The sequence below is a fragment of the Ostrinia nubilalis genome, chromosome 5, assembly GCF_963855985.1.
Source record: "Ostrinia nubilalis chromosome 5, ilOstNubi1.1, whole genome shotgun sequence".
NCBI classification, from domain to species: domain Eukaryota; kingdom Metazoa; phylum Arthropoda; class Insecta; order Lepidoptera; family Crambidae; genus Ostrinia; species Ostrinia nubilalis.
The window spans coordinates 2,806,839-2,829,437 of NC_087092.1; the positions used below are offsets into that span (position 1 = coordinate 2,806,839).

The window sequence follows — 22,599 nt, forward strand, 5'->3', positions numbered from 1 at the left end:
GACATAAAAATAAGAAATAGCCCTTCAGTCCTAACAGGTAGGTACGAGTAGGTACTTACCAACATTTCTAATAATTTTAATCCTTTCATATCCTGTGTCGGTATATCATGATTTAATGTTTTTTAATAAATGTGTTATTCAGACATTATTTTGGTACATTTTTTGTAATCACCTTTGTGTATGGGTATGGGAGTATCCCATAACACACCATCCTCATCAAGCATTCCCTTTTGTACAAGATATCACATTAAACGTGGTTTGAAAAGGCAAAAAATGTGAACATGATCCACAGAGTAAAACAATTTTTAATTTAAACCACAATCAAGACGGGAAAATTCCGTCCGAAATATTAAAATATGAAACTTGGCTTGGGAATTTTAAATTCTAATCCGGAACCTTTTATATTGAAGAGAAAAAAGTGACGCAACATCTTCGGGATTCGATCTATTCCAAATTATTGGAAAAGTTCCTTTCTGCCTCCTTTCGTTCCTTTTTGCATCGAAAAATTGCGGGCATCGGAAAAGGTTACTCAATTCTATCCATTTTGGATTGAGTCGGGTATATTTCAGGGAAAGGTAGAGTAATTCAAATCAAATCTACTTCATCAGTTTGGTGGATTCGAATCTGAAGTTGCTGAAAATTTTATTTACGAGTCATTCGACCAATAAACAAGGATCTAAATATCTTACTCGTAGGTATTCATTATTTATATAATTTACTAGATCTTACATAAATAGCGACATAAATTAGATTCTACATTAAAAACCTGATATTACTAAAAACCTAAGTATAGATACAGCAAATATACCCTCTTTCGTCAGTCGGATAAAGGTAGCTTAGAATATGATATATTTAGCACAAAAATAGTCTGTAGTACATACTCGTAAACTCTATAGATGGTTAGTTCTAGTATCTGATATCACCGCTTACAAACATACTAGGTACTCAACATTTTTACCCTTTATGAGATAACCGAGTGCCAAGTTAGCCATCAGGCGTCTGCCAAATTCAGCGCGTGACCGGAATGGAACGCCAAGTTTCACTTACAGCACTATTTAGTGCCATTACGCGATCTAACTGGAGTTTTTAGTTCAAAAACCTTGTCTCCTTTTATTAAGCTCCTTCCGGCAGCAAGCAGTAAGATCACGTAACTAAGAATCTACATAATCACATCCCAAAGCGGTGGACTAGCGGCTATTCAGCAAGAGAAAAGCCTGAAATAAAGGTTCCTTGTCAGGACTACGGAACCCTAAAAATAACTACGCAACTGAAACCGGGTCGATTTTCTGATGATTTTTATGGACTTTATTTTAAGCTATTCGTGAATTAACATTGAAATATTTTCGACTTGCATGCACTACATGAAAAAGCATCTGAGTGATTTCAACTTTCATGATAAAACAAATCGAAGATATTTAGTGCACCGATCGAACTATCAATCAAAATACACATTTAATAAAATTATTCAGTGTTAGAACGCGTTTTAATACTGTAAGCATTTCACTAGTCTCTACTTTCCTTTGCTTTACCACGAAAAAAATCTCTTCTACCCACCCCCAAAACTGTTTGTCTACAAGCTTCATAAATAGTTTCCCAAGATACTATCAATTCCTCGTCTGCCAAGTTGCGAGCGTGATCAGAATGTCGCGGATATTCACTTACCCGACAATTTGGACGTTACGGCAGCCTGGGAGACCCATTTGGCACTCTTTTACGAGATGCCCGACGATAAATAGTAAACAAACTAAAGTATCATGTTATGTGACCGAATAGGTGCGGTATGGCTTATTTATACAGCAACGACGGTATTCGAGAGAACGGCTGTCTAACAAACTGCTCTATTACATGAAATAAATGGATATGTTCCTCAGTTATTGCATCATATAACACGTAAAAACTAAAATCACCATGTTTTTTACTCGTATAATACCTACTGGTTTATCCCTTTTCAACAAAGTAGAATCAACAGTTACAAGAAAGTATCAAGCAAGTTATTTTAAAAATTTTGATCAAGAGGCGACTCTTAACGCCAGAAAAAGCATCTGAGTGATTTCAACTTTCATGATAAAACAAATCGAAGATATTTAGTGCACCGATCGAACTATCAATCAAAATACACATTTAATAAAATTATTCAGTGTTAGAACGCGTTTTAATACTGTAAGCATTTCACTAGTCTCTACTTTCCTTTGCTTTACCACGAAAAAAATCTCTTCTACCCACCCCCAAAACTGTTTGTCTACAAGCTTCATAAATAGTTTCCCAAGATACTATCAATTCCTCGTCTGCCAAGTTGCGAGCGTGATCAGAATGTCGCGGATATTCACTTACCCGACAATTTGGACGTTACGGCAGCCTGGGAGACCCATTTGGCACTCTTTTACGAGATGCCCGACGATAAATAGTAAACAAACTAAAGTATCATGTTATGTGACCGAATAGGTGCGGTATGGCTTATTTATACAGCAACGACGGTATTCGAGAGAACGGCTGTCTAACAAACTGCTCTATTACATGAAATAAATGGATATGTTCCTCAGTTTTAGCATCATATAACACTTAAAAACTAAAATCACCATGTTTTCTACTCGTATAATACCTACTGTTTTATTCCTTTTCAACAAAGTAGAATCAACAATTACAAAAAAAGCATCAAGCAAGTTATTTTAAAAATTTAGATCGCGAGGCGACTCTTAACGCCAGAAAATTTTAACAACTAAGGCTGGGTTGCACCATCTTATTTTAACTTTAACAAACGTCAAAAACCTGTCAAATTCCATACAAAAAACACCGGTTAACGTTGTAGTCACGGTCAAAGTTAGGTGGTGCAACTCAGCCTAAGAAAGCATCGTTAACTAAAACAGTGTACTTACATAATTATTTTAAAATGGTTTTTAAGAATAGTCTTTTAATCCACTGACATGGAGTATCGTTGGATTTTTTTTTTTATCCACAACGAGGAAGCTCTTTGCCTGTATCTCACCTGATGGTAAGTGATGATCAGGCCGAAGGTGGAAGCGAGCTTCACCCGGAATCCTCAACCACGGAGGAACTGGCTATCTTACCTCTAACTGCCGGAACACAACAATGCTGTTAACATTGTTGTTATGGCGACAGACTTAGGTAAGATGGTGGTAGCTAGCCAGGCGGACTTAGAACAAGCCCTACCACCAGCCAAACCGAACAGAAAAATCTGTCCCCACTGGGAATCGAACCCGGGACCTCTGCGTCTGAAGCAGGTGGTCTTACCACTAGACCACAGAGGCGGTTGGCGGATAACAGACTATAAATCAGAAATCAAAAGAAGAGTTCAGTTTAAAAGCAACTGAAGTAAAAAAGAAAGCAAATGGATTCGTCTATATCCTCGATTAGAATTCACGTCGACTGTTGAAAAGTCTCAAACACAAATGGTGTTCGCATTAAGCTAGTAAGATAGACGGGATCTCACAAAAACGCTTCAGCGTACTTCATTACGCTCGGATCACCGCCATAATCTATGGGATTTGCATATTTTGAGCGAAACGAGACAGAACACCTTCGGCTTTGGTTAGAAAGAGACGCACAACGGAAGTGCACTCGACGGCCGCCACTTCATTAGCGCAAGTTCCGGTTGCGAAATGCAGCCTGCGATTACGTTTGTTCAACTTTGTTTAATTGAGTGTAAACAACTGTTGTTACATGTTCAAGCACTTGTTAAAGGTTTTACATTAACTATATACATATATGTATACTATATTAACTATATCAATATTTTGAACGTAAAGTCTATCTGATAATACTTTTGTAGCGTTTTCGATAATAATATTATTGCAAACAATTTGGCTTAGTTTTAGTGTAGCGATAAGTTTCTTATTACATACGACATCACTACTACATTTTATCGTAGAATAAACCTGAAGGGACTGCTAAAGGATTAACAGTTTTATTTGAGCTCGTCTTCCTCACATGAAATTCATATTAATTAATTTATGCCTTGAGTAGCCAATAAAGAGTCTTTGTAATAAACAAAACACGAAACGCAAGACAAAAATTCTTATGAGCTATAGACAAGAACATTTATTTTAAGTACATTAGTTGTACTATACTCTCCATATATTTCAAAACGAAACAGACAATTATTATCAAGTGACTACCGTCTCAAGCCTTTTCTTTGTTAATTAAGCAAGCTGCAGCTTCAATTCTTAATTCAGCCATTATGGTTCCACACAAAAGACTCCTTTACTCCGGGTAATTCTTGAAACAAAACCCTGGAAATGATTTTACCCTCTCGAATAATGATTTTACCCTCTTTTAATTATTAATGCGAGGGCTGAGATTATGTTATTACAGTAACCTTAATGGGAAAGGAAATTATGTATTGTCTTTGAAATGTAATCTGCCAGCTGATCGAGTACTAATTGAGAGGTGAAAGATTACGGAAGTTTTGCGTTTCACGGCTTGATTGGTTGAGTTAATTGGTATTTGAAATATGCTATTTATTTATTGGATTATGTGAATTTCGATACGAGCCAGTAATCTGTGAGTTAATCATGTTTTCGTCAAAGTATACAAACCGAGGTAAAAAGAAGTGAAACACATTAACTCAAAAAATGCTAAAAAACAACATGCAAAAAAATGTTCTGCGCTAGAACGTGATGGAAAATAGACTGTCCTACTTTAGAACTCAAACCTGCAGAGATTCGCATGCAAATTATTGAAAATTCACCGTCGTTACATCAATTTTACAGACCTTTTGATTGGACATACAGAATTTTAAAGATGAGTTCATAAAAATAATCTACATATTTTCACTTACAGATGAAGTCCCACATGACAGCAAATATAGAAATACGTTTCTGTGTCCTTATTCTCGAATGATTTCTTCGGTTTTTACAGAAAATAAACGTTTATTTTGCATTGTTCCAGAATGGAGGAGACAGTGCGCTCGCTGCTGCAGTACAAAAGCCGCGTGGAAACTTTAAAGCAGGAGAAGGTCTCACTATCTTCAGCCCTGGAGGTCAGTAGCGTCTCTATTATTATAAAAATAACCAAAATATAAACGCAGCGTGGGACTTCCACCCACAAGATGGGCCGACGACATCATAAAGGTAGCAGGAAGGCGCTGGACGCAGGCCGCTACCAACCGGGCAACATGGAAAGCATTGATGGAGGCCTATGTTCAGCAGTGGACGTCCTATGGCTGAGATGATGATAATGATGAACCAAAATGTACCATAACAGACGATAGCAAATCAAGAAAATGCTGTAAACTTTTAACAACATAAAATGTGTGTTTTTGAATTTCAATCAATTGATAAATATCGACTCTATACTAAGGTGGAATTCAAATACAATAAGCCTTCCATGCACCATGAAAGGAATACCTATATCACAATTATTAAAATCACTTTAAACCGTTTCTACTTTTATAAACAAAACCTTACAGTTGCCCCTAATAATAACGGTTACTACAAATAAGTAAGTTTGAACAATACGAGACTAATATCTTATGTCAATTATTTCCCTTTTTTGTTTGGATTATTTTCTCTCGCAAACAAACCACCACCTTCCATCCAAAACAAAATATTACATCATTACTATATCTGTTATTGATAAACACGCAAAACATCCACACAAAAGGTGGCCATGACCATTACAAGCTGAAACACGACCGCATGTAATTCCATTTACATAGCATTAACCCTACAGCTCTTATTACACTGGTCTGGTATGTACGGACAACAGCACTTCAAGCTTAACACACGGGTGCCTTATCTCGTTGCAATAAAGGCTATTTTTCAACAAAAGTGTATGGTCTGATATGCTGTCGATTGTACCTAGAGTTCAGATGAATCTGATTCAGTTATTCCAAATATTTCATAATGAGGGTCTGCATTGTTCCCTCCGAAACAAAAAGACGCTGACTGACAGGCTTTCGGTTGGAGAAACTTAAATAATGATGTCCGAATAATTTGATTTACAAAGACAATGTAAATTTTACAAAAGAGGAGGGAATTCCCGAGTGGTCGCATGAGACCGTGTGATGATTTATTTTCATTGTCACTTAAGGTTAGGTCACATCAGACTATACGTAATACTATAAAATAGGTACCGTAGTTAACGACACGTCTTCTGCTGCTGCTGCGTTAAATCGTCTATTACCTCCAATTACCTTTATAAGAGTTTGCTCAAGGTTTAGGATCTGGAGACGTAGGTATTCTTGAACCATCTTAAGGGCATATAAAATTTATTTTTTTAATTGAAAGTAGCTCTATAAATCAAAAACAATCGTAATTTAAGGATGCATTAGTTGCAGCATCTGTAGGTAACTATTGATTTTCTATTAAAAATAATCAGCTAGAGTAGTCATATACCTGTTGCCCACTCTTAGTGCAACTAGCAAACGATGAGCCTTCAATTTTATTCCTCCTCGATAATGGTTATTTGTACCAACCTATCAGCATGCAAAAATGATACACATGAAAATAAAAAAGGTGAGCAAATAAAAAAAACTTACGGCGTGTACCCAATTCATCACAAAGCATTCGGACATTGTTACGAAGTAAAAAAAACTCCCCTCGTCGGTATCTGTAAATTTGAATGGCGAAATGCGAATTTTGATTTTTCCATTTCCGTCACTTTTGAATGATATTCGTACCTGGATCCGCCATTGTGCGTCGGCCCCTATTTTTAATATCTTTTAACATTTTTATGTTGTCAGCCGTTTCCACGAGGAAAATGTGGGGAATATTCGCAAAGCCAACAATACTGAGAGATCTCATACGGGATCCGAATTAAATATACTCACAAAAACTATTCCTTTTCCAAAAAGCTTTACTTTTTTAAGCAAATAAAAATATATCCTTAAAGCCTTCATTTGACATTGGGAAAAAATCAAATAGCTGTACCTATCCTTTCTGATCTAAAAATAAAGAACCATTTAGAGATAGGTCCCTGCATAATATACGTTATTTAACGTCATATCACACCACATCTAATATTCACAACGTGCCTTCGCAAAAGCTCTTAGTTATAATTAACTCACTACAGTCCCCTAAAATAAAACTGGCCAAACAACCCAAGCGCCACTTATCGCAAGAAAGGCTCTTAGCCACTAATTACGCAAAAACATCTCATCCCCTCAAACGCAGAGCATAATCTCTCAAAGAACGTCCAGTTATACCCTGACCGGTGCTAATAGAGCTCCCTATCGCATGCTTTATTAAAGCCCTGCATTTTACGGTTTAAAGTGACAGGGCTCAGGATGAATTGGTCTGGGTGTGGTGCTTTCGTAAATTAATTCCTCTATCTGCAGGGGCAGCCATAATCCAAAAATGATCGCCTGTCCCCCACGCGCTCGATAAACGCTCTTTAATGTGACCAAGCGGGCGGCATCGGGACCTAGCCATAAAATAGGAAGGTATAGAAGACCTATGTAGTTAGGGAGACAGTAACAGTTGAGAATCAAAACAAAGAAAAGTGACACCAAGTACACAAGATCGAATAAATCTTGCTCAAAATCCAAAGTAAATTGTTCATCAAGACTCGTGGCCTTATGAGAATGGCTAGAAGTACTAAATGCTATTTTTCGTCAAAACAATGTTTTTATGATTTCAAAAATATAAAACATAAATGATCTTATAGAGAGGTACTCGCTGTTCTAGTGTCCAACTCGTATTGAACCCTTTCAGACATGATTTTTTATGTCCTGAATTATACACATTAGGTCTGAACTGAAAGAAAGCATTAAATTCGCCTCATGCAACAATGTATATGGCATTAAATTATGTAGAGACTCCTTAAGAGCAAAATATTTGACGATTTGTATGTACTATTTTTATAGTCAATGCAAATAAAGGAATTTTGACTTTAAGTTTGAAAGAATAAAAGAAGCTCTACTGTACCTTCGTGCACTGCACCACAATGCTCCAGGATTGTCGCCAACAAATACTGCATGAGCGCTGCATAATTGAACATGCCAGTTTCCACGTACTTTACATCATTCGCTGAAGTTTTATTAACTCCGAAAGTGGGAACATTTAATTTTCTTTAGTTCTCCTCTATTTGCACGTTCGTATTCATACGTTAGGGGTTCATTAGTTTCTGTGATAACTTTGTTCCGGGACACGTAGACTCATAAGTTTCCAGCCTGTGACACTCAGTTTTCGTTATTAGATTTCGTTTAAATTACAAGTTTAACTTGGTTTTATTTTGTTAGCTTTTGCTCAAGGCTTCACTAATGTTTTTCATTGAAAAACATTTAAACGCGCCAGAAAAAGACATAAAAACCAGGATAAAACTATCCTATGTTTCTCTGGGTCCATACACATAGCTACAGGACAGTACTACACAAGCTATCTCTACACCAAACTTTATCAATATCGGTTCAGTGATTTAAACATGAAAAGGTCACAATCAGAAACTTCGTATGAAGGTTTTTTGGCTTGTAGAGTCCAAATAAAGATTCATTAAAGGTCTCAGTCAGAAGCTTCGAATGAAGCTTTTTTGGGTTGTAGGATCCAAACAAAAAAGTAATGTATTCTTTTACTTTCCTTCATAAATGAAATAAAGCCATTTCGTTTCATATTTGTCAACAAACTGTCCGTCATTCCTAAGCGCTCTAATGCGGCACCCAGCCAAGAAATGAGCACCTTAAGAGGTCTGAGCAAATCGTCGCCCTCTGAGCCCTCTCCCTCCTAATAACTCGTAAACGACGGACTGACAGCCCACAGATAGTTTGATATGGCGTCTCGTTAGTGTAGTATAGTTTGCTATATGATATACACTTGAAATACTTACGTGGATAGTATGAGAACGGAACACATGGGCTATAAAAAGGTTCGGTTTATAAATTGAGTTTTCCAGCCGAGAGGAAAGAATTTGACTCGTTAATTAAATGATTGTGTTTTCTTTTTGTTTAGCAACATTCTGCAAAAAGAGCTAATCTAAAAATGTAAGATATGAGATAAATGAGTTCCGCGTATGTTTCAAAATTTTAATCATATTATAATTTCTTCAGTCAAAACGTGACACACACTGCAATCAATACCTTTAAGTTGAGAAGTTTCTTATTGACTAATGCCTGTTTTCACCATCAATCTTTAATTTTTAAGTGACCCCAGTAACACTTATCAGGAATTTTGTTTTCAAATGGGTCACTTAAAAATGAGGAATTGTGAAAACGGGCATGAATGACTTGAACTTGGATGTACCTATCTATAGCTACAACTGTTTACAAAATCTTTTTGAAATTTGAATTGATCAAACTTCATACAAGTAGGTACGAGCTCCTCTTCTGGTCCCACACTGAATCTGCATTAGGGTTCAGCAATATTTGCGTCTAATTCCTATTTGCAGTTGAAATGGCTGCAATTTTGTACCCAATGATGGTCCTGAAAGGCCATAGGTAATGTAACTATGAAATGTGACTCCACTCGAGCCCCCGACGATTCTCGGAACTGTAATAAAGGCTGTACAAACCGTAACAACCACTCACACATGCCTGGAAACCTTTAGGTAAAAAATTACGGTGGCCCAATTTAGGAACTTTCTTCCAATTTATTATGACGTGACCTTAAACTCTACACTTTCCTCACAGTAGGTATGTATGTATGGCGAATCATTTCATAATTATTTTTCACCCATCATTTACCTATGATAAATAAAGTTTATGAATAAGTAGGATACGATACGATATTTAAATTAGTTTTAGGGTAGCTGGTGTGACAGCGACGCGACTTGAACGCAGCTTCAGTCAACAAAGTTTACAGTGTAGACTCGACATAGTATTAAACAATTAGCATAGTACGTAGTACGTACGTCTAGCTCAGCAAATAGCGTTCGTCCCGAACAGTGTGATACCATAAATCAATTGCTAGTGTTGTCCATTTGTTATGTCAAAAAGACCGATGACTTTGGATATAGCGGCTGGGAGAAAAAAGCGGGAAAACGCTTAGTACTCGTACGTAACTTTGGGAGAGACTGCCATAAGTTGAAATGATGTTGATATCGAAAGCTAAAGTGATTCAGTAAGAGAAGCCTATTTAACTTGCTTAGATCTTCACAATACGCCTTATTCTTCCTCCTTGCACCAGTCCACCCACACAGCAGTCCAGCGAAGGGCTAAGGACATTAAAATGGCGGAAAGCGGGAAATCGGCTATGCACAATGGCAGGGGTTTCCCGGTTTAAAAGCCCCTCCCCGCGCGCCCCTCTAAACAATAATTCAGCTCTACCCTTCCGAAGTGCAAGGGCGCAGTTACCGGTAGGGAGGGCGGCAATCGATAGATGTATTTTGAAAAAATACTGTCTTTGCAGGTCATGGTTAGGACTTTTGACAGATGAACAGGTTTTTTTTATGTATGACAAGGCAGGTATTTGATCGCAATCGAAATCGCACCTGGTGTTAAGTGAGATGCAGTTTAGAATGGTATATATCTGCCCTGTAAGTGTCCATTCTTTCTCGCCTTAAAAAGGCCCGAATTATAGTTAGTGTCCGTAAAAATATGTATAATAATTAGTCATTTATTTTTCAAGATATATTTTCTTATCATACAACGATGAGAAAAATTACTTAGGGAATATCCGAAGTATTACGCAACTAGTATATTTCAGTAAATCGTCAGATTGTTTCAGTATTATATGAAACATAACTATTTGAATAAGGGTTAAGGTTACTGTAGATACGATTATTTGAGGAATTCTCTACTTATAAGCCAAAATAACTGGCAATATCTTTAGGTAGTTTACTACCTACTTCAAATTAATCGAGAATTTAGTTTTGTTTCGTTTCAGGAGCGTCATTTACTTCCCCTTGTCGATTATGATCTCTGCCCAACCTGCACCGCATCACTAGCGCGTGGGGTGCATCATTTTATAATCTGTGCGCAGCCCGCCGCTCCGAGTTTACACTCGCTACTAATTGTGTTTGGCTGTTTTCGGTTACATGCAGTTAGCGTGGCTATTTCATATCTCGATCATTAGTAACATTTGGTTCGGTAGAATTATTCCGAACCAAAATAATCCAAATTGAAATAATTATATCCCAAAAATCTCTTCTTTTTCAATGCCTACTAAGTACTTACATACCAAATATTAGGCTATACTTCTAGAACTTACATAAATATTAGTATGATCCTCACGTGTGCATTATGAACATTTTACCTTAAGTCCAAAGTTCGTTATACTATTTGTAGAACTAATATAAATTAGAACTTAGTTTCTTGCTTAGCTGATATAAGTTAAAACTTTTCTTCAAATCTCGTAATTCAATAATTTGAACTCGTGTCATTATATTTCTGAATCAGTTTTCAGCAAGTCGTAATTAGGTGATAATCTTAATATGCCTTTAGATTGGAAATGCGACTAATATACGCAATTACGCTGAATCAAATTACATGTTTATTTATTGGATTAAATAGATCATGGAGCCCAAAATGGCTGGCGTCTAGTTGGCGCGAAACCACGTCGTCGGGACGCCGCCACAGACAACAAATTAAAGGAAAGGAGTAAAAATTACACTAGATTTCTGCATACATTTTTCTTGGCAAGCGCGGTTAGGAAATTATTATTGCATTAATTCGGCCGTTTGTGATGTTGTCTAATGTTTTGGTTAGAGGAAAACAGGGTAATGGACTTGTCTAGTTTGTTCTAATGAATGTTGTGTTTCTATCATCGTGATACTTTTTCTTTCACATTGATAGTCAAACTTTTTAATAACTGCTTTGATACGTTTGTAGCAGAGAGCAGTTAGTCACTTATCTTAGACTAAGTAATGACTTAAACTTAGGCTGGGTTGCACCATCTTACTTTAACTTTGACAAACGTCAAAAATCTGTCAAACACCATACAAAAAACACAACGGTTATCGTTATAATTACGGTCAAAGTTAGGTGGTGCAACTTAGCCTTAGTAAATCAAATCAAATTAGACCTTCGTAGCTGACAATTCACTCTTTCGTTGTCGATAACATTCTCCCAGATCCACGTTACCCAGCTTAAATAAAATCCGAGCTGCACCCGTCGAGTTCCATTAACAATATAACTCGATCCTGCATTTTAAAGTGGCAACTACCAAGTTATTCATGCTCCCGTCTGCGTAGGGTACATCCATAGTTGTGGCGGTGTAACGAAACCAATTAACAAAGCTCCATTTGATTCAACGACACGACATTAGTGTAAAATGTTATTGAATCGCTCACAGACAAATCTTCAACACGAGAACTCCAAAAGTGCTTTTCTCTTTCTTTTAATTTTCCTAAGAGCTATGAGAGGATAGGTACATTGTATCGCTATCATATTTGTAAATACCTACACCAAAAAAATGGAAACTCTTGACGGTTTCTTCTTCAAACCGGGACTTTTAAAAATATTTTTACTTGTCATCAAATATTGCGTAAATGTTTCGAGTATCTACAAACGTTTCACATACGATTAATTTTTAATCAATTTTAGTATAGCAGAGTATAAATAACTAAGAATAAAATTGCTAATTGGACAGAGAAAACTGACATCCCATTACTTTTTATTGCCCAATACTCGTATCTACTATTCTCAACCAAAATCAAATTCCAATATCGTCTATCAATGGAAACGAACCAAAGGTGGCTGTTATTGCTACTCTCCATCCCAACTGCTAGAACATTCGATTGGGTTAGATAACCAACTAAATTGGAAGGCTGCCCAGCCAATAGCTTTCGAGGTTCGATTGTTACATTTTAATTAATCGGTTAATATCTTTAGGCTAGAGTCGAGGTCATGGGTTAAGAAATTAATATAGGTAACTCTTTTTATAGTAAAACTAGCCTTCCACCCGCGGCTTCGCCCGCGTGGAATTTTGTCTTTCACAAAAAAATCTTTATCGCGTGCGTCCCTGTTTCAAAAACCGGGATAAAAACTATCCTGTCCTTTCCCGGGACTCGGGACGGAACTATCTCTATGCAAATTTCATCAAAATCGGCTCAGTGGTTTAGGCGTGAAAGCGAGACAGACAGACAGTCAGACTTTCACACTCGTACTTTCACATTTATAATATTAGTATAGATTTAACGAAGAATTCCAAAGAGACACACATGAGTACAACTTTGGCTGTTCAGATTTTGAGACGAAGAGAAACATTTGAAAAAGAGTTATCGTAATGCTTTGAGCGAAGTAATTAAGTTTTTCGTACAATGTAAGACAAAGTTTCTGTTGAAATTAAATGAAAACTTCGAGAAAAAGTCATAACATAAGAAATACTTTAAAGTTTAACTCGTTGGCATTTGGCAGTAGATTGAACAAACTCTGCAGATTTTACTCTGATTAAAACTAACATATAAGAAAATTAATATCGTTTTCAAACATGGGGTTGGCAGAAGCTGACGCATAACCACAATTAGAGTCGTTATATTTTACCCTAAGGCATTTACAACCCCTGCGCTAACATAAAAGAAACTTTAACTTTTCCACCTTCGAATAACCGAAAAATGGCCGATACATCACTAGCGGCCCGCGACGCGTGACCGAACAAAGCTAATGATGTCGACACTGCGGGCCATGATTAATGACGGTCGTGCAAAGCATCGATTGGAGCTACACTAATAAGAGTATCGATAAATTCGTCGATTTAAAAATATTATTTAGACTTTCTATCATCCATTGAAAAATCACCATACAATTTTAAGTAAGCTATCTCTCCAACGATTAATAACCCTACTAAGGAGTTACAAAATATTCTGTTAGGGTGACAATTCCATATCGCTTCTTCCCATTGTCCTCTAATGTTAAATATCACAGTAATCACTCCATGCCTTATTGCTATTAATATGCCAGAAATACTCTTGCCATCATAAATGCCATAGATACTAACGCTTACCGATTTAATTAAGTTATTATCGACATCCTCAACCCACACACAGGCAACATCTCTAAATAACATGGTCCCGTTTAATTCTAGTTATTGCCGTAAATGTAATCACTTGGCTGAAAGGGCGCCACCGTCGCATACGAAACAATGGCCGTTTCGGATAATATCCGATTGAGATTTCGCGTCATTAATCTTGTGAATTTGCAACTTTGGAGATATTGCGGTGGAAACGACTTTTTGGAACTGATGAGGTTGAAATACAATTGAATTGACTAAACGGTGTGTTGGTGACATGGTCGTGATGTCGCGACTTTAATCTGTTGTTTGAAAGAAAGAAAGTTATTTATTATTCAGAACATGTTATTTAATGCGAAGATGACACAAGGTAAATAGGGAAAAAACATGTTGTAGTACGTAATAATTTGTGAAAATTATGTAGAACTCAAAATATTAGCAAAGTCTTAACTTTATTCAATTTTGAACTTACATAATTCTAAAATTAACCAAATGGCGCTATGTTGAATTATGATTATATCATAAGATAACTTCGTTTATGATTACGTAAACAACATTTTGGTGTACAGTCGTAATAGCTACCTACTTGGGTTCCCCCAAACGGGTGAGTCATTACAATCCTTAAATCACAAAGATTTATTAAAGGAAATCCGAACGAATGGAGTTTATCTCAATACCTACTTGTTTGACTGTCATCTGATGTGAAAGCAATTTCAGAATCCGCGGGCTTAATTAGCTGATTCCACGAAACATCTGCGGTACAAACGCAAACGAAATTGAACAGCAGGCTCGATACGATTTTACAACCTCAAACAAAAATGTAATATTGTTCCCATTTGATTAAAAAGTATCGGGTACGGCCAAGCCCTTGATTTTAATTACGAGCTCATTTTAAGTAGGGCAATGCAATCAATAAAAACTTAGTACATTTTTTTTATATAAAAGTAAAACTACATTTTTTATACATTTTTATATGTAAAAGTAAAAGTGCTTTTTTAAGCCTATTTACAGAAATAAATGAGTTTTGAGTTTTACTTTTACCTACCTACAACAAATAAAAACTCTTCGGGCATCTTTCTATAGTTCCAAAATACTGGACTGTCCTGTCGATGACATTGACAGTGGGGCGCCACTGTCAATACCGGATCGCTGGTTCAGATTTTTGCCATGTTGGAAACCATATAGTTGAACGATGGTAGCGCCCCCCTGTCATTGAGTTTGGTGGGACAGTTCAGCGTGGGTCATCTTTAGAGAAAATATTTTGGTTCTTTCTTTTTCTCTAGATAAGGCAAAGACACAATGCCATACAGCCTAGTTAAAAAATCCCAGGATATTTTTTTCCACAATTCACAGTTTCAATATTGACACTCAGCATATTCATCCACAAATAAATAATCCATAAAATTCACTTTGTAACGTTTAAAATGTTTGCATTATCCCGACTGTGGATGCACGGCGAAATATAAATTAAATTTACTAAATTAACTGCTCAGACAGGGAAGTGGCTGACGCAGATCGCTCGTCCGTAAATTATTATTTACGTGGAACAAACCTTCCGCGAACCCTTCAATCACAAACATTTTAATTAAAAGCCTTTGAATAAATAAACACGTTTCCATTATCTGAACGGAACAAGTAAATACTCCTCTATTTTCAAAAGCATAAAAACTTTTTGGTGGCGCAGCCGTAAACAGTTTTTAAAAAGTTTCAATTTGACATAATCAAATGTTGGCGCCTTTTTGCTTTGCTTGTCACAATATTTTTGTACAATTTTTATAAAAATCCATATTGTTATCTTTTAGGAAATGGTAAATGAAATGTGATTGTAAAGTGATATTTGGTTGATAACATCGTTAAAATTGATGCTTGAATAATACAAGTCAAAAGGTAACTGCATTATAGTCAAATCTCTGAACTGTATATGTTACAGGAAATGTATGAATTCTAGGAATTGTATACTATTCCATAACTATTCCTAGGAAATGTATACAACTCCGAAGCTATTTAGGAAATGTATAAAATATTGCTTCAGAGATTTTTTAATACGCACATATCCTAGGAAATGTATACTTTTCCTAGGAATTTTATAGAATTCCAATACTGTATTAGGAAATGTATAAAACTAAGCGGCACTATCGCGGTCGCGTGATCGGGTGCCCCTCGGTACGCCTAAAATTTAATTTAGCCAAACCACATTGGCCGATAGGTACTTTTAACTCACAATTTTTATTGTTTAGATTGTTGTTTTCGCACTATTATAGGTACATTGGCCGAAAAAAAAATTTGCCTAAAATTTATTGGCATACCTTTCTTTCGGCATCACGCATATTACGCAGAAGTATTGGAAATCCCTAATTTTAACATCTCTTTTATGAAACTATTAATGGCACGAAGGTTTTAGTACTCCTGTAGCTGGATAACAAAGTCTCGGTTAGGTTAGGTTAGACTTGCGACCTTACACATACACAGCTGCCGCCGAGCGCTATTTAAGTTTTGAAGAAAAAAAGTTGCGTAATAAAAATAATTTTGTGTAAAAAGTTTTTAAGGTTAACAATTTGTGTGCCATAGACAATTAGGCGTACAAAAAATTTGGCGATTCGATAGAGACCCCTCGTAATCGGATGTCAAACCTCCCCTCGCACCGCATGTCCACGCGTATTAATTGAAATCTTATATTACATTTCCGATTGCTGTTTAAATTTCCTAGGAAATGTGTGTAATATAATTTACATCACACATTTCCGGGTGATTTTAGGAATAATACACAATACCTAGGAATTGTATACAATGACGGATTTCATACATTTCCTGTAACATATACATAATTAATGTTTGCTATGCACTTGCATTATACGAAAACAAGTAAGCAATAAACAAAACCAAAGGGTGAAGTACCTACTACGATTGATTTTTGTATCATAAAAGCAAATTGCACGCAACCAATTAAGAGGAAACCAGGTAGGTACACACAGGGAGCAAACAGTCGGTGTTAATTTCATGAATTTTCCATCATTCAATATGCAACATCCACAAATGTAATAAAGTATTTAATTCAGACACCAACGCACTTTCATAATCCATTTACCCTTTTGATACCAATATAACATTACACCTGCGGCGAAGGGAGCGCGTTTCACGCGCGTGTAAAGTTACTCTGGTGTTGTAGTTCGTTAAAATGCTGAAAATTCACGGTTTTATTTGAACGTTTGCGCTTTTTAACTGAAGCACGATAAAAGTGGACAAAGCCGTTGCTAAAATTAAACGCACGGAGCCAGGCCTATTGAAACGTCACCCCTTTGGCGCCGTATCAACCGCGTGTTGTTGCAGACAGACGGACGGACAAACACGCCGTATTGTGTCTCGCCCCCATTTGATAACTAATGAAAACTTCACCTGCCGCTCCACTGCCTGCCTAAAACCCATAACGGCATAGACATAAAAGACTCTTTCCCTTGTTTCGCTGGAAAAAAGCGGGCGCGTCATCACAACTTTTCGAAGACCTCTGACTCGGAACGCTGTGTTTTGAAACGGTACAATTTGGCTTGACGGTTAGAGAGGGCACGGGTCAATTTATTTTGGTTTGTTTATTTTTCGTAGTGACTATGGGCGGTCGCTTAATTAAGAGTGCGAATGATAGGCCCTTCCATGGTTTTTTGTGCGAAGCGCTTTCCTGTGCGGCTGACGCGGGGTGACGCTATATAAATAGTGATAAACCAGAAAAAAATTGTTTGCCACTTTTATGATGTCAAGCACATTCTGTTTTTCTAGACTAATGAGGCGTTTATTAATGAAGAAGTCTTTGTAAACAAACTTTTTCGACTGGAAAATCAGCAATCAAAATTATACTGACTTAGAGCGCTTTTACAATTAGGCGAATTAGCAGCGCGACAAACGCGCGACAGACGCGCTGCCGAAAATTTCATACTATGTGACAGCAGATGCATGCCTTCACATTATAAAAACGCCGCTGCCGCGCTGCAGTCGCGCTACAAACGCCCTAATGTGAAAGCGCTCTTAATTATTCGCTTTTGCCTAAAGCCTAGCCAATCGTCAGCAAGTATCGGTTGTTCCAGGCGTCAGCAGCGCACTACCAGAGCCAGCTGTCAGTGCTGAGCGCTGAGAACGAGCGCTTGCGCGGCCAACTGTCATCACTGTCAGCGGGGCTCGAGGGCGAACATGAAAGGAAGCTGGATGACGTCGCGCAGCAGGTCGTCAGGGCGCTGCTGTCACAGAAGGTACGGTGAAGCACAAACTACCAAATAACACTAGTAAACTAAGGCTTAGTTGCACCAACTTACTTATTTTTGACGTTTGTTAAAGTAAGATAGTGCAACTCAGCTTAAAGCTTGTGTGGTCAGCTGTTGTTACTCTCAGAGGGACTGGACTGCGAATACCTCTGCAAACGTGACGATGTCGATCAAGACACAGAAGGTCTGTCGCCACTTAACGCTTTCGCTTGCAATCATCATTACACATCAGTTTTTACTAAAAATATTCAATGATCAGCAGTTAGATAGATCAGCTTGGTAAAATAGAAATCCATAAAATAATACTCTTGTATGAATATAAATATGAATGCATTTCGACATACCCACCAATAAATAAAGCCAAGTCATAAAACCGAGCAAAAACACGCCTATAACTCATTAATATAACGAAAAATAAACATTTTCCGTTTCCTCTTACGAATTTCGTGTCAAACGGCTAAATCCGTCGAAAAATATTCGTATCTCTTAATCCAGCCGGCATTAAGATGCATCCAGGAAATTGTTTTCTCATAATTATACGCGTCCCGTATCCCACGGCCTGGATTATGCGGTGGGACATTCGCACATAAATCGCGCAAAATGGGACACTTCGGCGTTAGCCCGCACCGTAATAACTCCTACGGAACCCTGGACCACTATAATCTGGAGTAATCTCGCCGATAATGCGACCGTTTGCGTTTAAATCTAGTAGCCGCCATGTTGTTTCGGCTTTGGCGCCAACTTTGCGAGTAAAGTTTGCGCGGTGTGGAAATGACGAGTGTTTGAACAATAAGAGAAATGGCCGCGCTGAAAGCATGAAACTAAAGTGTTTTCATGCACTGTTTTATAGAGTACCTGGCTGGCAAAACTTTAAAACTACCTAGCCGCTATAATGGCATACAATTTTCGTCTCTACCTAATGTTTTACTAATTATAATGTTCTATTATAAGATGTCTAAGTTATGCTACTAATTATATTAACTACCCATCTGTTCATAACTTCCCAAAATTCTCCCATGATCCTATCAACATGAATATAATTATGGCACATCAATTACATACATCCATGATGTAATAATCTGCCGCCTCAGAGGCGCCCTCTCTAATTACCGATAGATAATTCTCGGCAAACACATGGCTCCGAATGCAAGACGTAGGGCACATCCATCAAGCATAATGCGTCGTATGACGCTAATAGCGTTAAAATAATGTCAGTGCTTTATTCTGGATGAACAGGTTCAGATGCGATGATGTACGTTGAGTTAATTTGACGATATCTTACGTAATATCGATAAATATCTCGTGGCGTCTTTTGCATAATATTATGGTTAATCCTGTTGGTACAAGGTATTAGGAACCACGTTAGACCAACCTTAGTAAGAACAAAAAACATTCTAAGAATCAATGAAATAAATAAGTAAAGTAAAATTTACCAAGATTTATAAGACCCATGTTCAAATTATAGGCATGATTTTTACGTTAAGTTATTATAAAATTTTCATGTAAAAACAAATTGTTGGCAAAATGTAGGCACTCTATTTTCCTGAGTTATTTAAGTTAATGTGCTCCAAAGAATCTGGAAATTTATAGACTCAACGGGACTAAGCAGTGAACTCTAAAGACAAGGGCTGCCACAATAGATCAAACCTGGTCGAGTTGGCGCAAATAAAGGCCCAAAAACCAATAATAATAATAAAAGTTAATGTTAAATGACTACTTAGCATCATAAACATTTATAACACATTTATGATCCATCGCTACCGTCATTAAAGCGCTACTTAAACTGCCCAACTTTAGTAAATATTTGAAAATTATGCGAACTCCATTAACTTTGTTTACTCATAATTAAATTTGAAACTCGGACGTCTCAGTTCCAAAACCATTTAATAAACGTCGCGAGATCTACCCGGGATTCCGGCCGCGTCTTCGAGTTGGCAACACCAAAGCAATGCTTGCCAGTATCTCCCATCTCCCCTAGTAATTACCCCCGTCAATTACCTTACTCGAATTTAATTTAACTAATGAAGCATAATTAAAATATACGCGTTTATTTCTAAGACAACTGACGGAGGGATGGAATAGGATAACTTTTTACGGTGATGTTGCTCTCGTGCATCTAAATTGTAATTAATTGTGTTAAAACTTAAAGGTTTGAACGGTAGAGACACGCCGTAATGATATTTGAAGACACCTGCGTGCCGACGTTAGCCCATTGAATTAAATAGTAGGCTTATCGATTTTATACCGCTTGGCAAAACCCACATACGGCGAAACTCGTACAAAGTTGTCAACCATATTTTCGTTCCTATGAGTATGTTTAGTGAGTAATAATCAAGCTGACCTACTTGAAACTAACTTTGTAGCTCAAAAATAAGTGATTTCTTTCAAAGTGAGACCAGAATTGAGAACATATTTCTGAATCTTTTCTGCCTGTAATCTTATTTTATAATTTACGCAACACCAGCTTATTCACCTACATTGGATTACATAGTCTAATGATCTAATTATTACCCTCATAAAAGTCATCTCGTCGTCCCCAAAGCACGTCATTTATCTAATTCAATCAAAAGCCAAATGACCTACTATTTTTCTGTATTAAACTGATTCCATTATCAACCTTATATGTTTAAATTACCTATATTGGACTGTAATATTACCTACTTTGTTTACCTACTCTATTATTATGTGTGACTTATATTATTATGACTGGATTAATTGTTACACGCCATAATTTGGCGAGACATGTTGAACTGTATCATCAATTTTGTGTTCCATCCTATGTACCATGTTTCATGTAATAAACAATTTGAATTTGAATTTATACATTTCCTTTGAAGAATCATATTCTCTTTTTCCAGAGCATTCGCGAAGAGTTGGGATGCGCCCGCGCACGCGTCCGCGAGCTCGAGGCCCAGAACCGAGCCTTGAGCGCGCTTCTGGTGCGGCAGTTGCGGCCTCAGCCGCGGCCTTCACCTGCCACTCCTCACACGCCCATCACGCCACATACGCCGAGGGATCTGCAAGGTACTGTACTGGGTAATCTAGAGGGGATTGAATAAAGTATCTTGTAGAGCGAGGCCCAGAACCGAGCCTTGAGCGCGCTACTGGTGCGGCAGCTACGGCCCTAGCCGCGGCCTTCACTTGAATACTACGCCGCATACTCCCATCACGCCACACACGCCGAGGGACCTGCAAGGTACTGTACTGGGTAATCTAGAGGGGATTGAATAAAGTATCTTTTAGAGCGAGGCCCAGAACGGAGCCTTGAGCGCACTACTGATGCGGCAGTTGCGGCCTCAGCCGCGGCCTTCACATGCCACTCCTCACACGCCCATCACGCCACATACGCCGAGGGATCTGCAAGGTACTATACTGGGTAATCTAGAGGGGATTGAATATAGTATCTTTTAGAGCGACACCCAGAACGGAGCCTTGAGCGCGCTTCTGGTGCGGCAGTTGCGGCCTCAGCCGCGGCCTTCACTTGCCACTCCTCACACGCCCATCACGCCACATACGCCGAGGGATCTGCAAGGTACTACACTGGGTAATTTAGAGGGGATTGAATATAGTATGTAAAGCGAGGCCCAGAACCGAGCCTTGAGCGCGCTTCTGGTGCGGCAGTTGCAGCCCCAGCCGCGGCCTTTACCTGCTACGCCGCATACTCCCATCACGCCACATACGCCGAGGGACCTGCAAGGTACTATACTGGGTAATCTAGAGGGGATTGAATATAGTATCTTGTAGAGCGAGGCCGAGAACGGAGCCTTGAGCGCGCTACTGGTGCGGCAGTTGCGGCCTCAGCCACGGCCTTCACCTGCCACTCCTCACACGCCCATCACGCCACATACGCCGAGGGATCTGCAAGGTACTACACTGGGTAATTTAGAGGGGATTGAATAAAGTATCTTGTAGAGCGAGGCCCAGAAACGAGCCTTGAGCGCGCTTCTGGTGCGGCAGTTGCGGCCTCAGCTACGGCCTTCACCTGTCACTCCTCACACGCCCTTCACGCCACATACGCCGAGGGATCTGCAAGGTACTACACTGGGTAACCTAGAGGAGATTGAATAAAGTATCTTGTAGAGTGAGGCCCAGAACCGAGCCTTGAGCGCGCTACTGGTGAGGCAGTTACGGCCTCAGCCGCAGCCCTCACCTGCCAATCCTCACACTCCCATCACGCCACATACGCCAAGGGACCTGCAAGGTACTGCACTGGGTAGTCTAGAGGGGTTTGGATAAGAATAGCTTCTAGAGTGGGACCCAGAACCGAACTTTGAGCGCGCTTCTGGTGCGGCAGTTGCGGCCCCAGCCGCGGCCTTTACCTGCTACGCCGCATACTCCCATCACGCCACATACGCCGAGGGATCTGCAAGGTACTGTACTGGGTAATCTAGAGGGGATTGAATAATTTATCTTTTAGAGCGAGGCCCAGAACGGAGCCTTGAGCGCGCTACTGGTGCGGCAGCTACGGCCCCAGCCGCGGCCTTCACTTGAATACTACGCCGTATACTCCCATCACG

General features: G+C 38.5%; 1 protein-coding gene across 1 annotated transcript in view; it reads left to right on the plus strand.

The window, feature by feature from the left end:
- Nucleotides 1–21,795, plus strand: part of LOC135072114 (uncharacterized) — a 521,318-nt gene extending 499,523 nt beyond the window's left edge. The window contains exons 6-10 of the mRNA XM_063966067.1: nucleotides 4,906–4,996; nucleotides 17,909–18,070; nucleotides 20,941–21,111; nucleotides 21,494–21,626; nucleotides 21,671–21,795. Coding sequence (XP_063822137.1) covers nucleotides 4,906–4,996; nucleotides 17,909–18,070; nucleotides 20,941–21,111; nucleotides 21,494–21,626; nucleotides 21,671–21,795 — 682 coding nt within the window. The remainder of the gene's footprint in view (nucleotides 1–4,905; nucleotides 4,997–17,908; nucleotides 18,071–20,940; nucleotides 21,112–21,493; nucleotides 21,627–21,670) is intronic.
- Nucleotides 21,796–22,599: the final 804 nt, after the last annotated feature.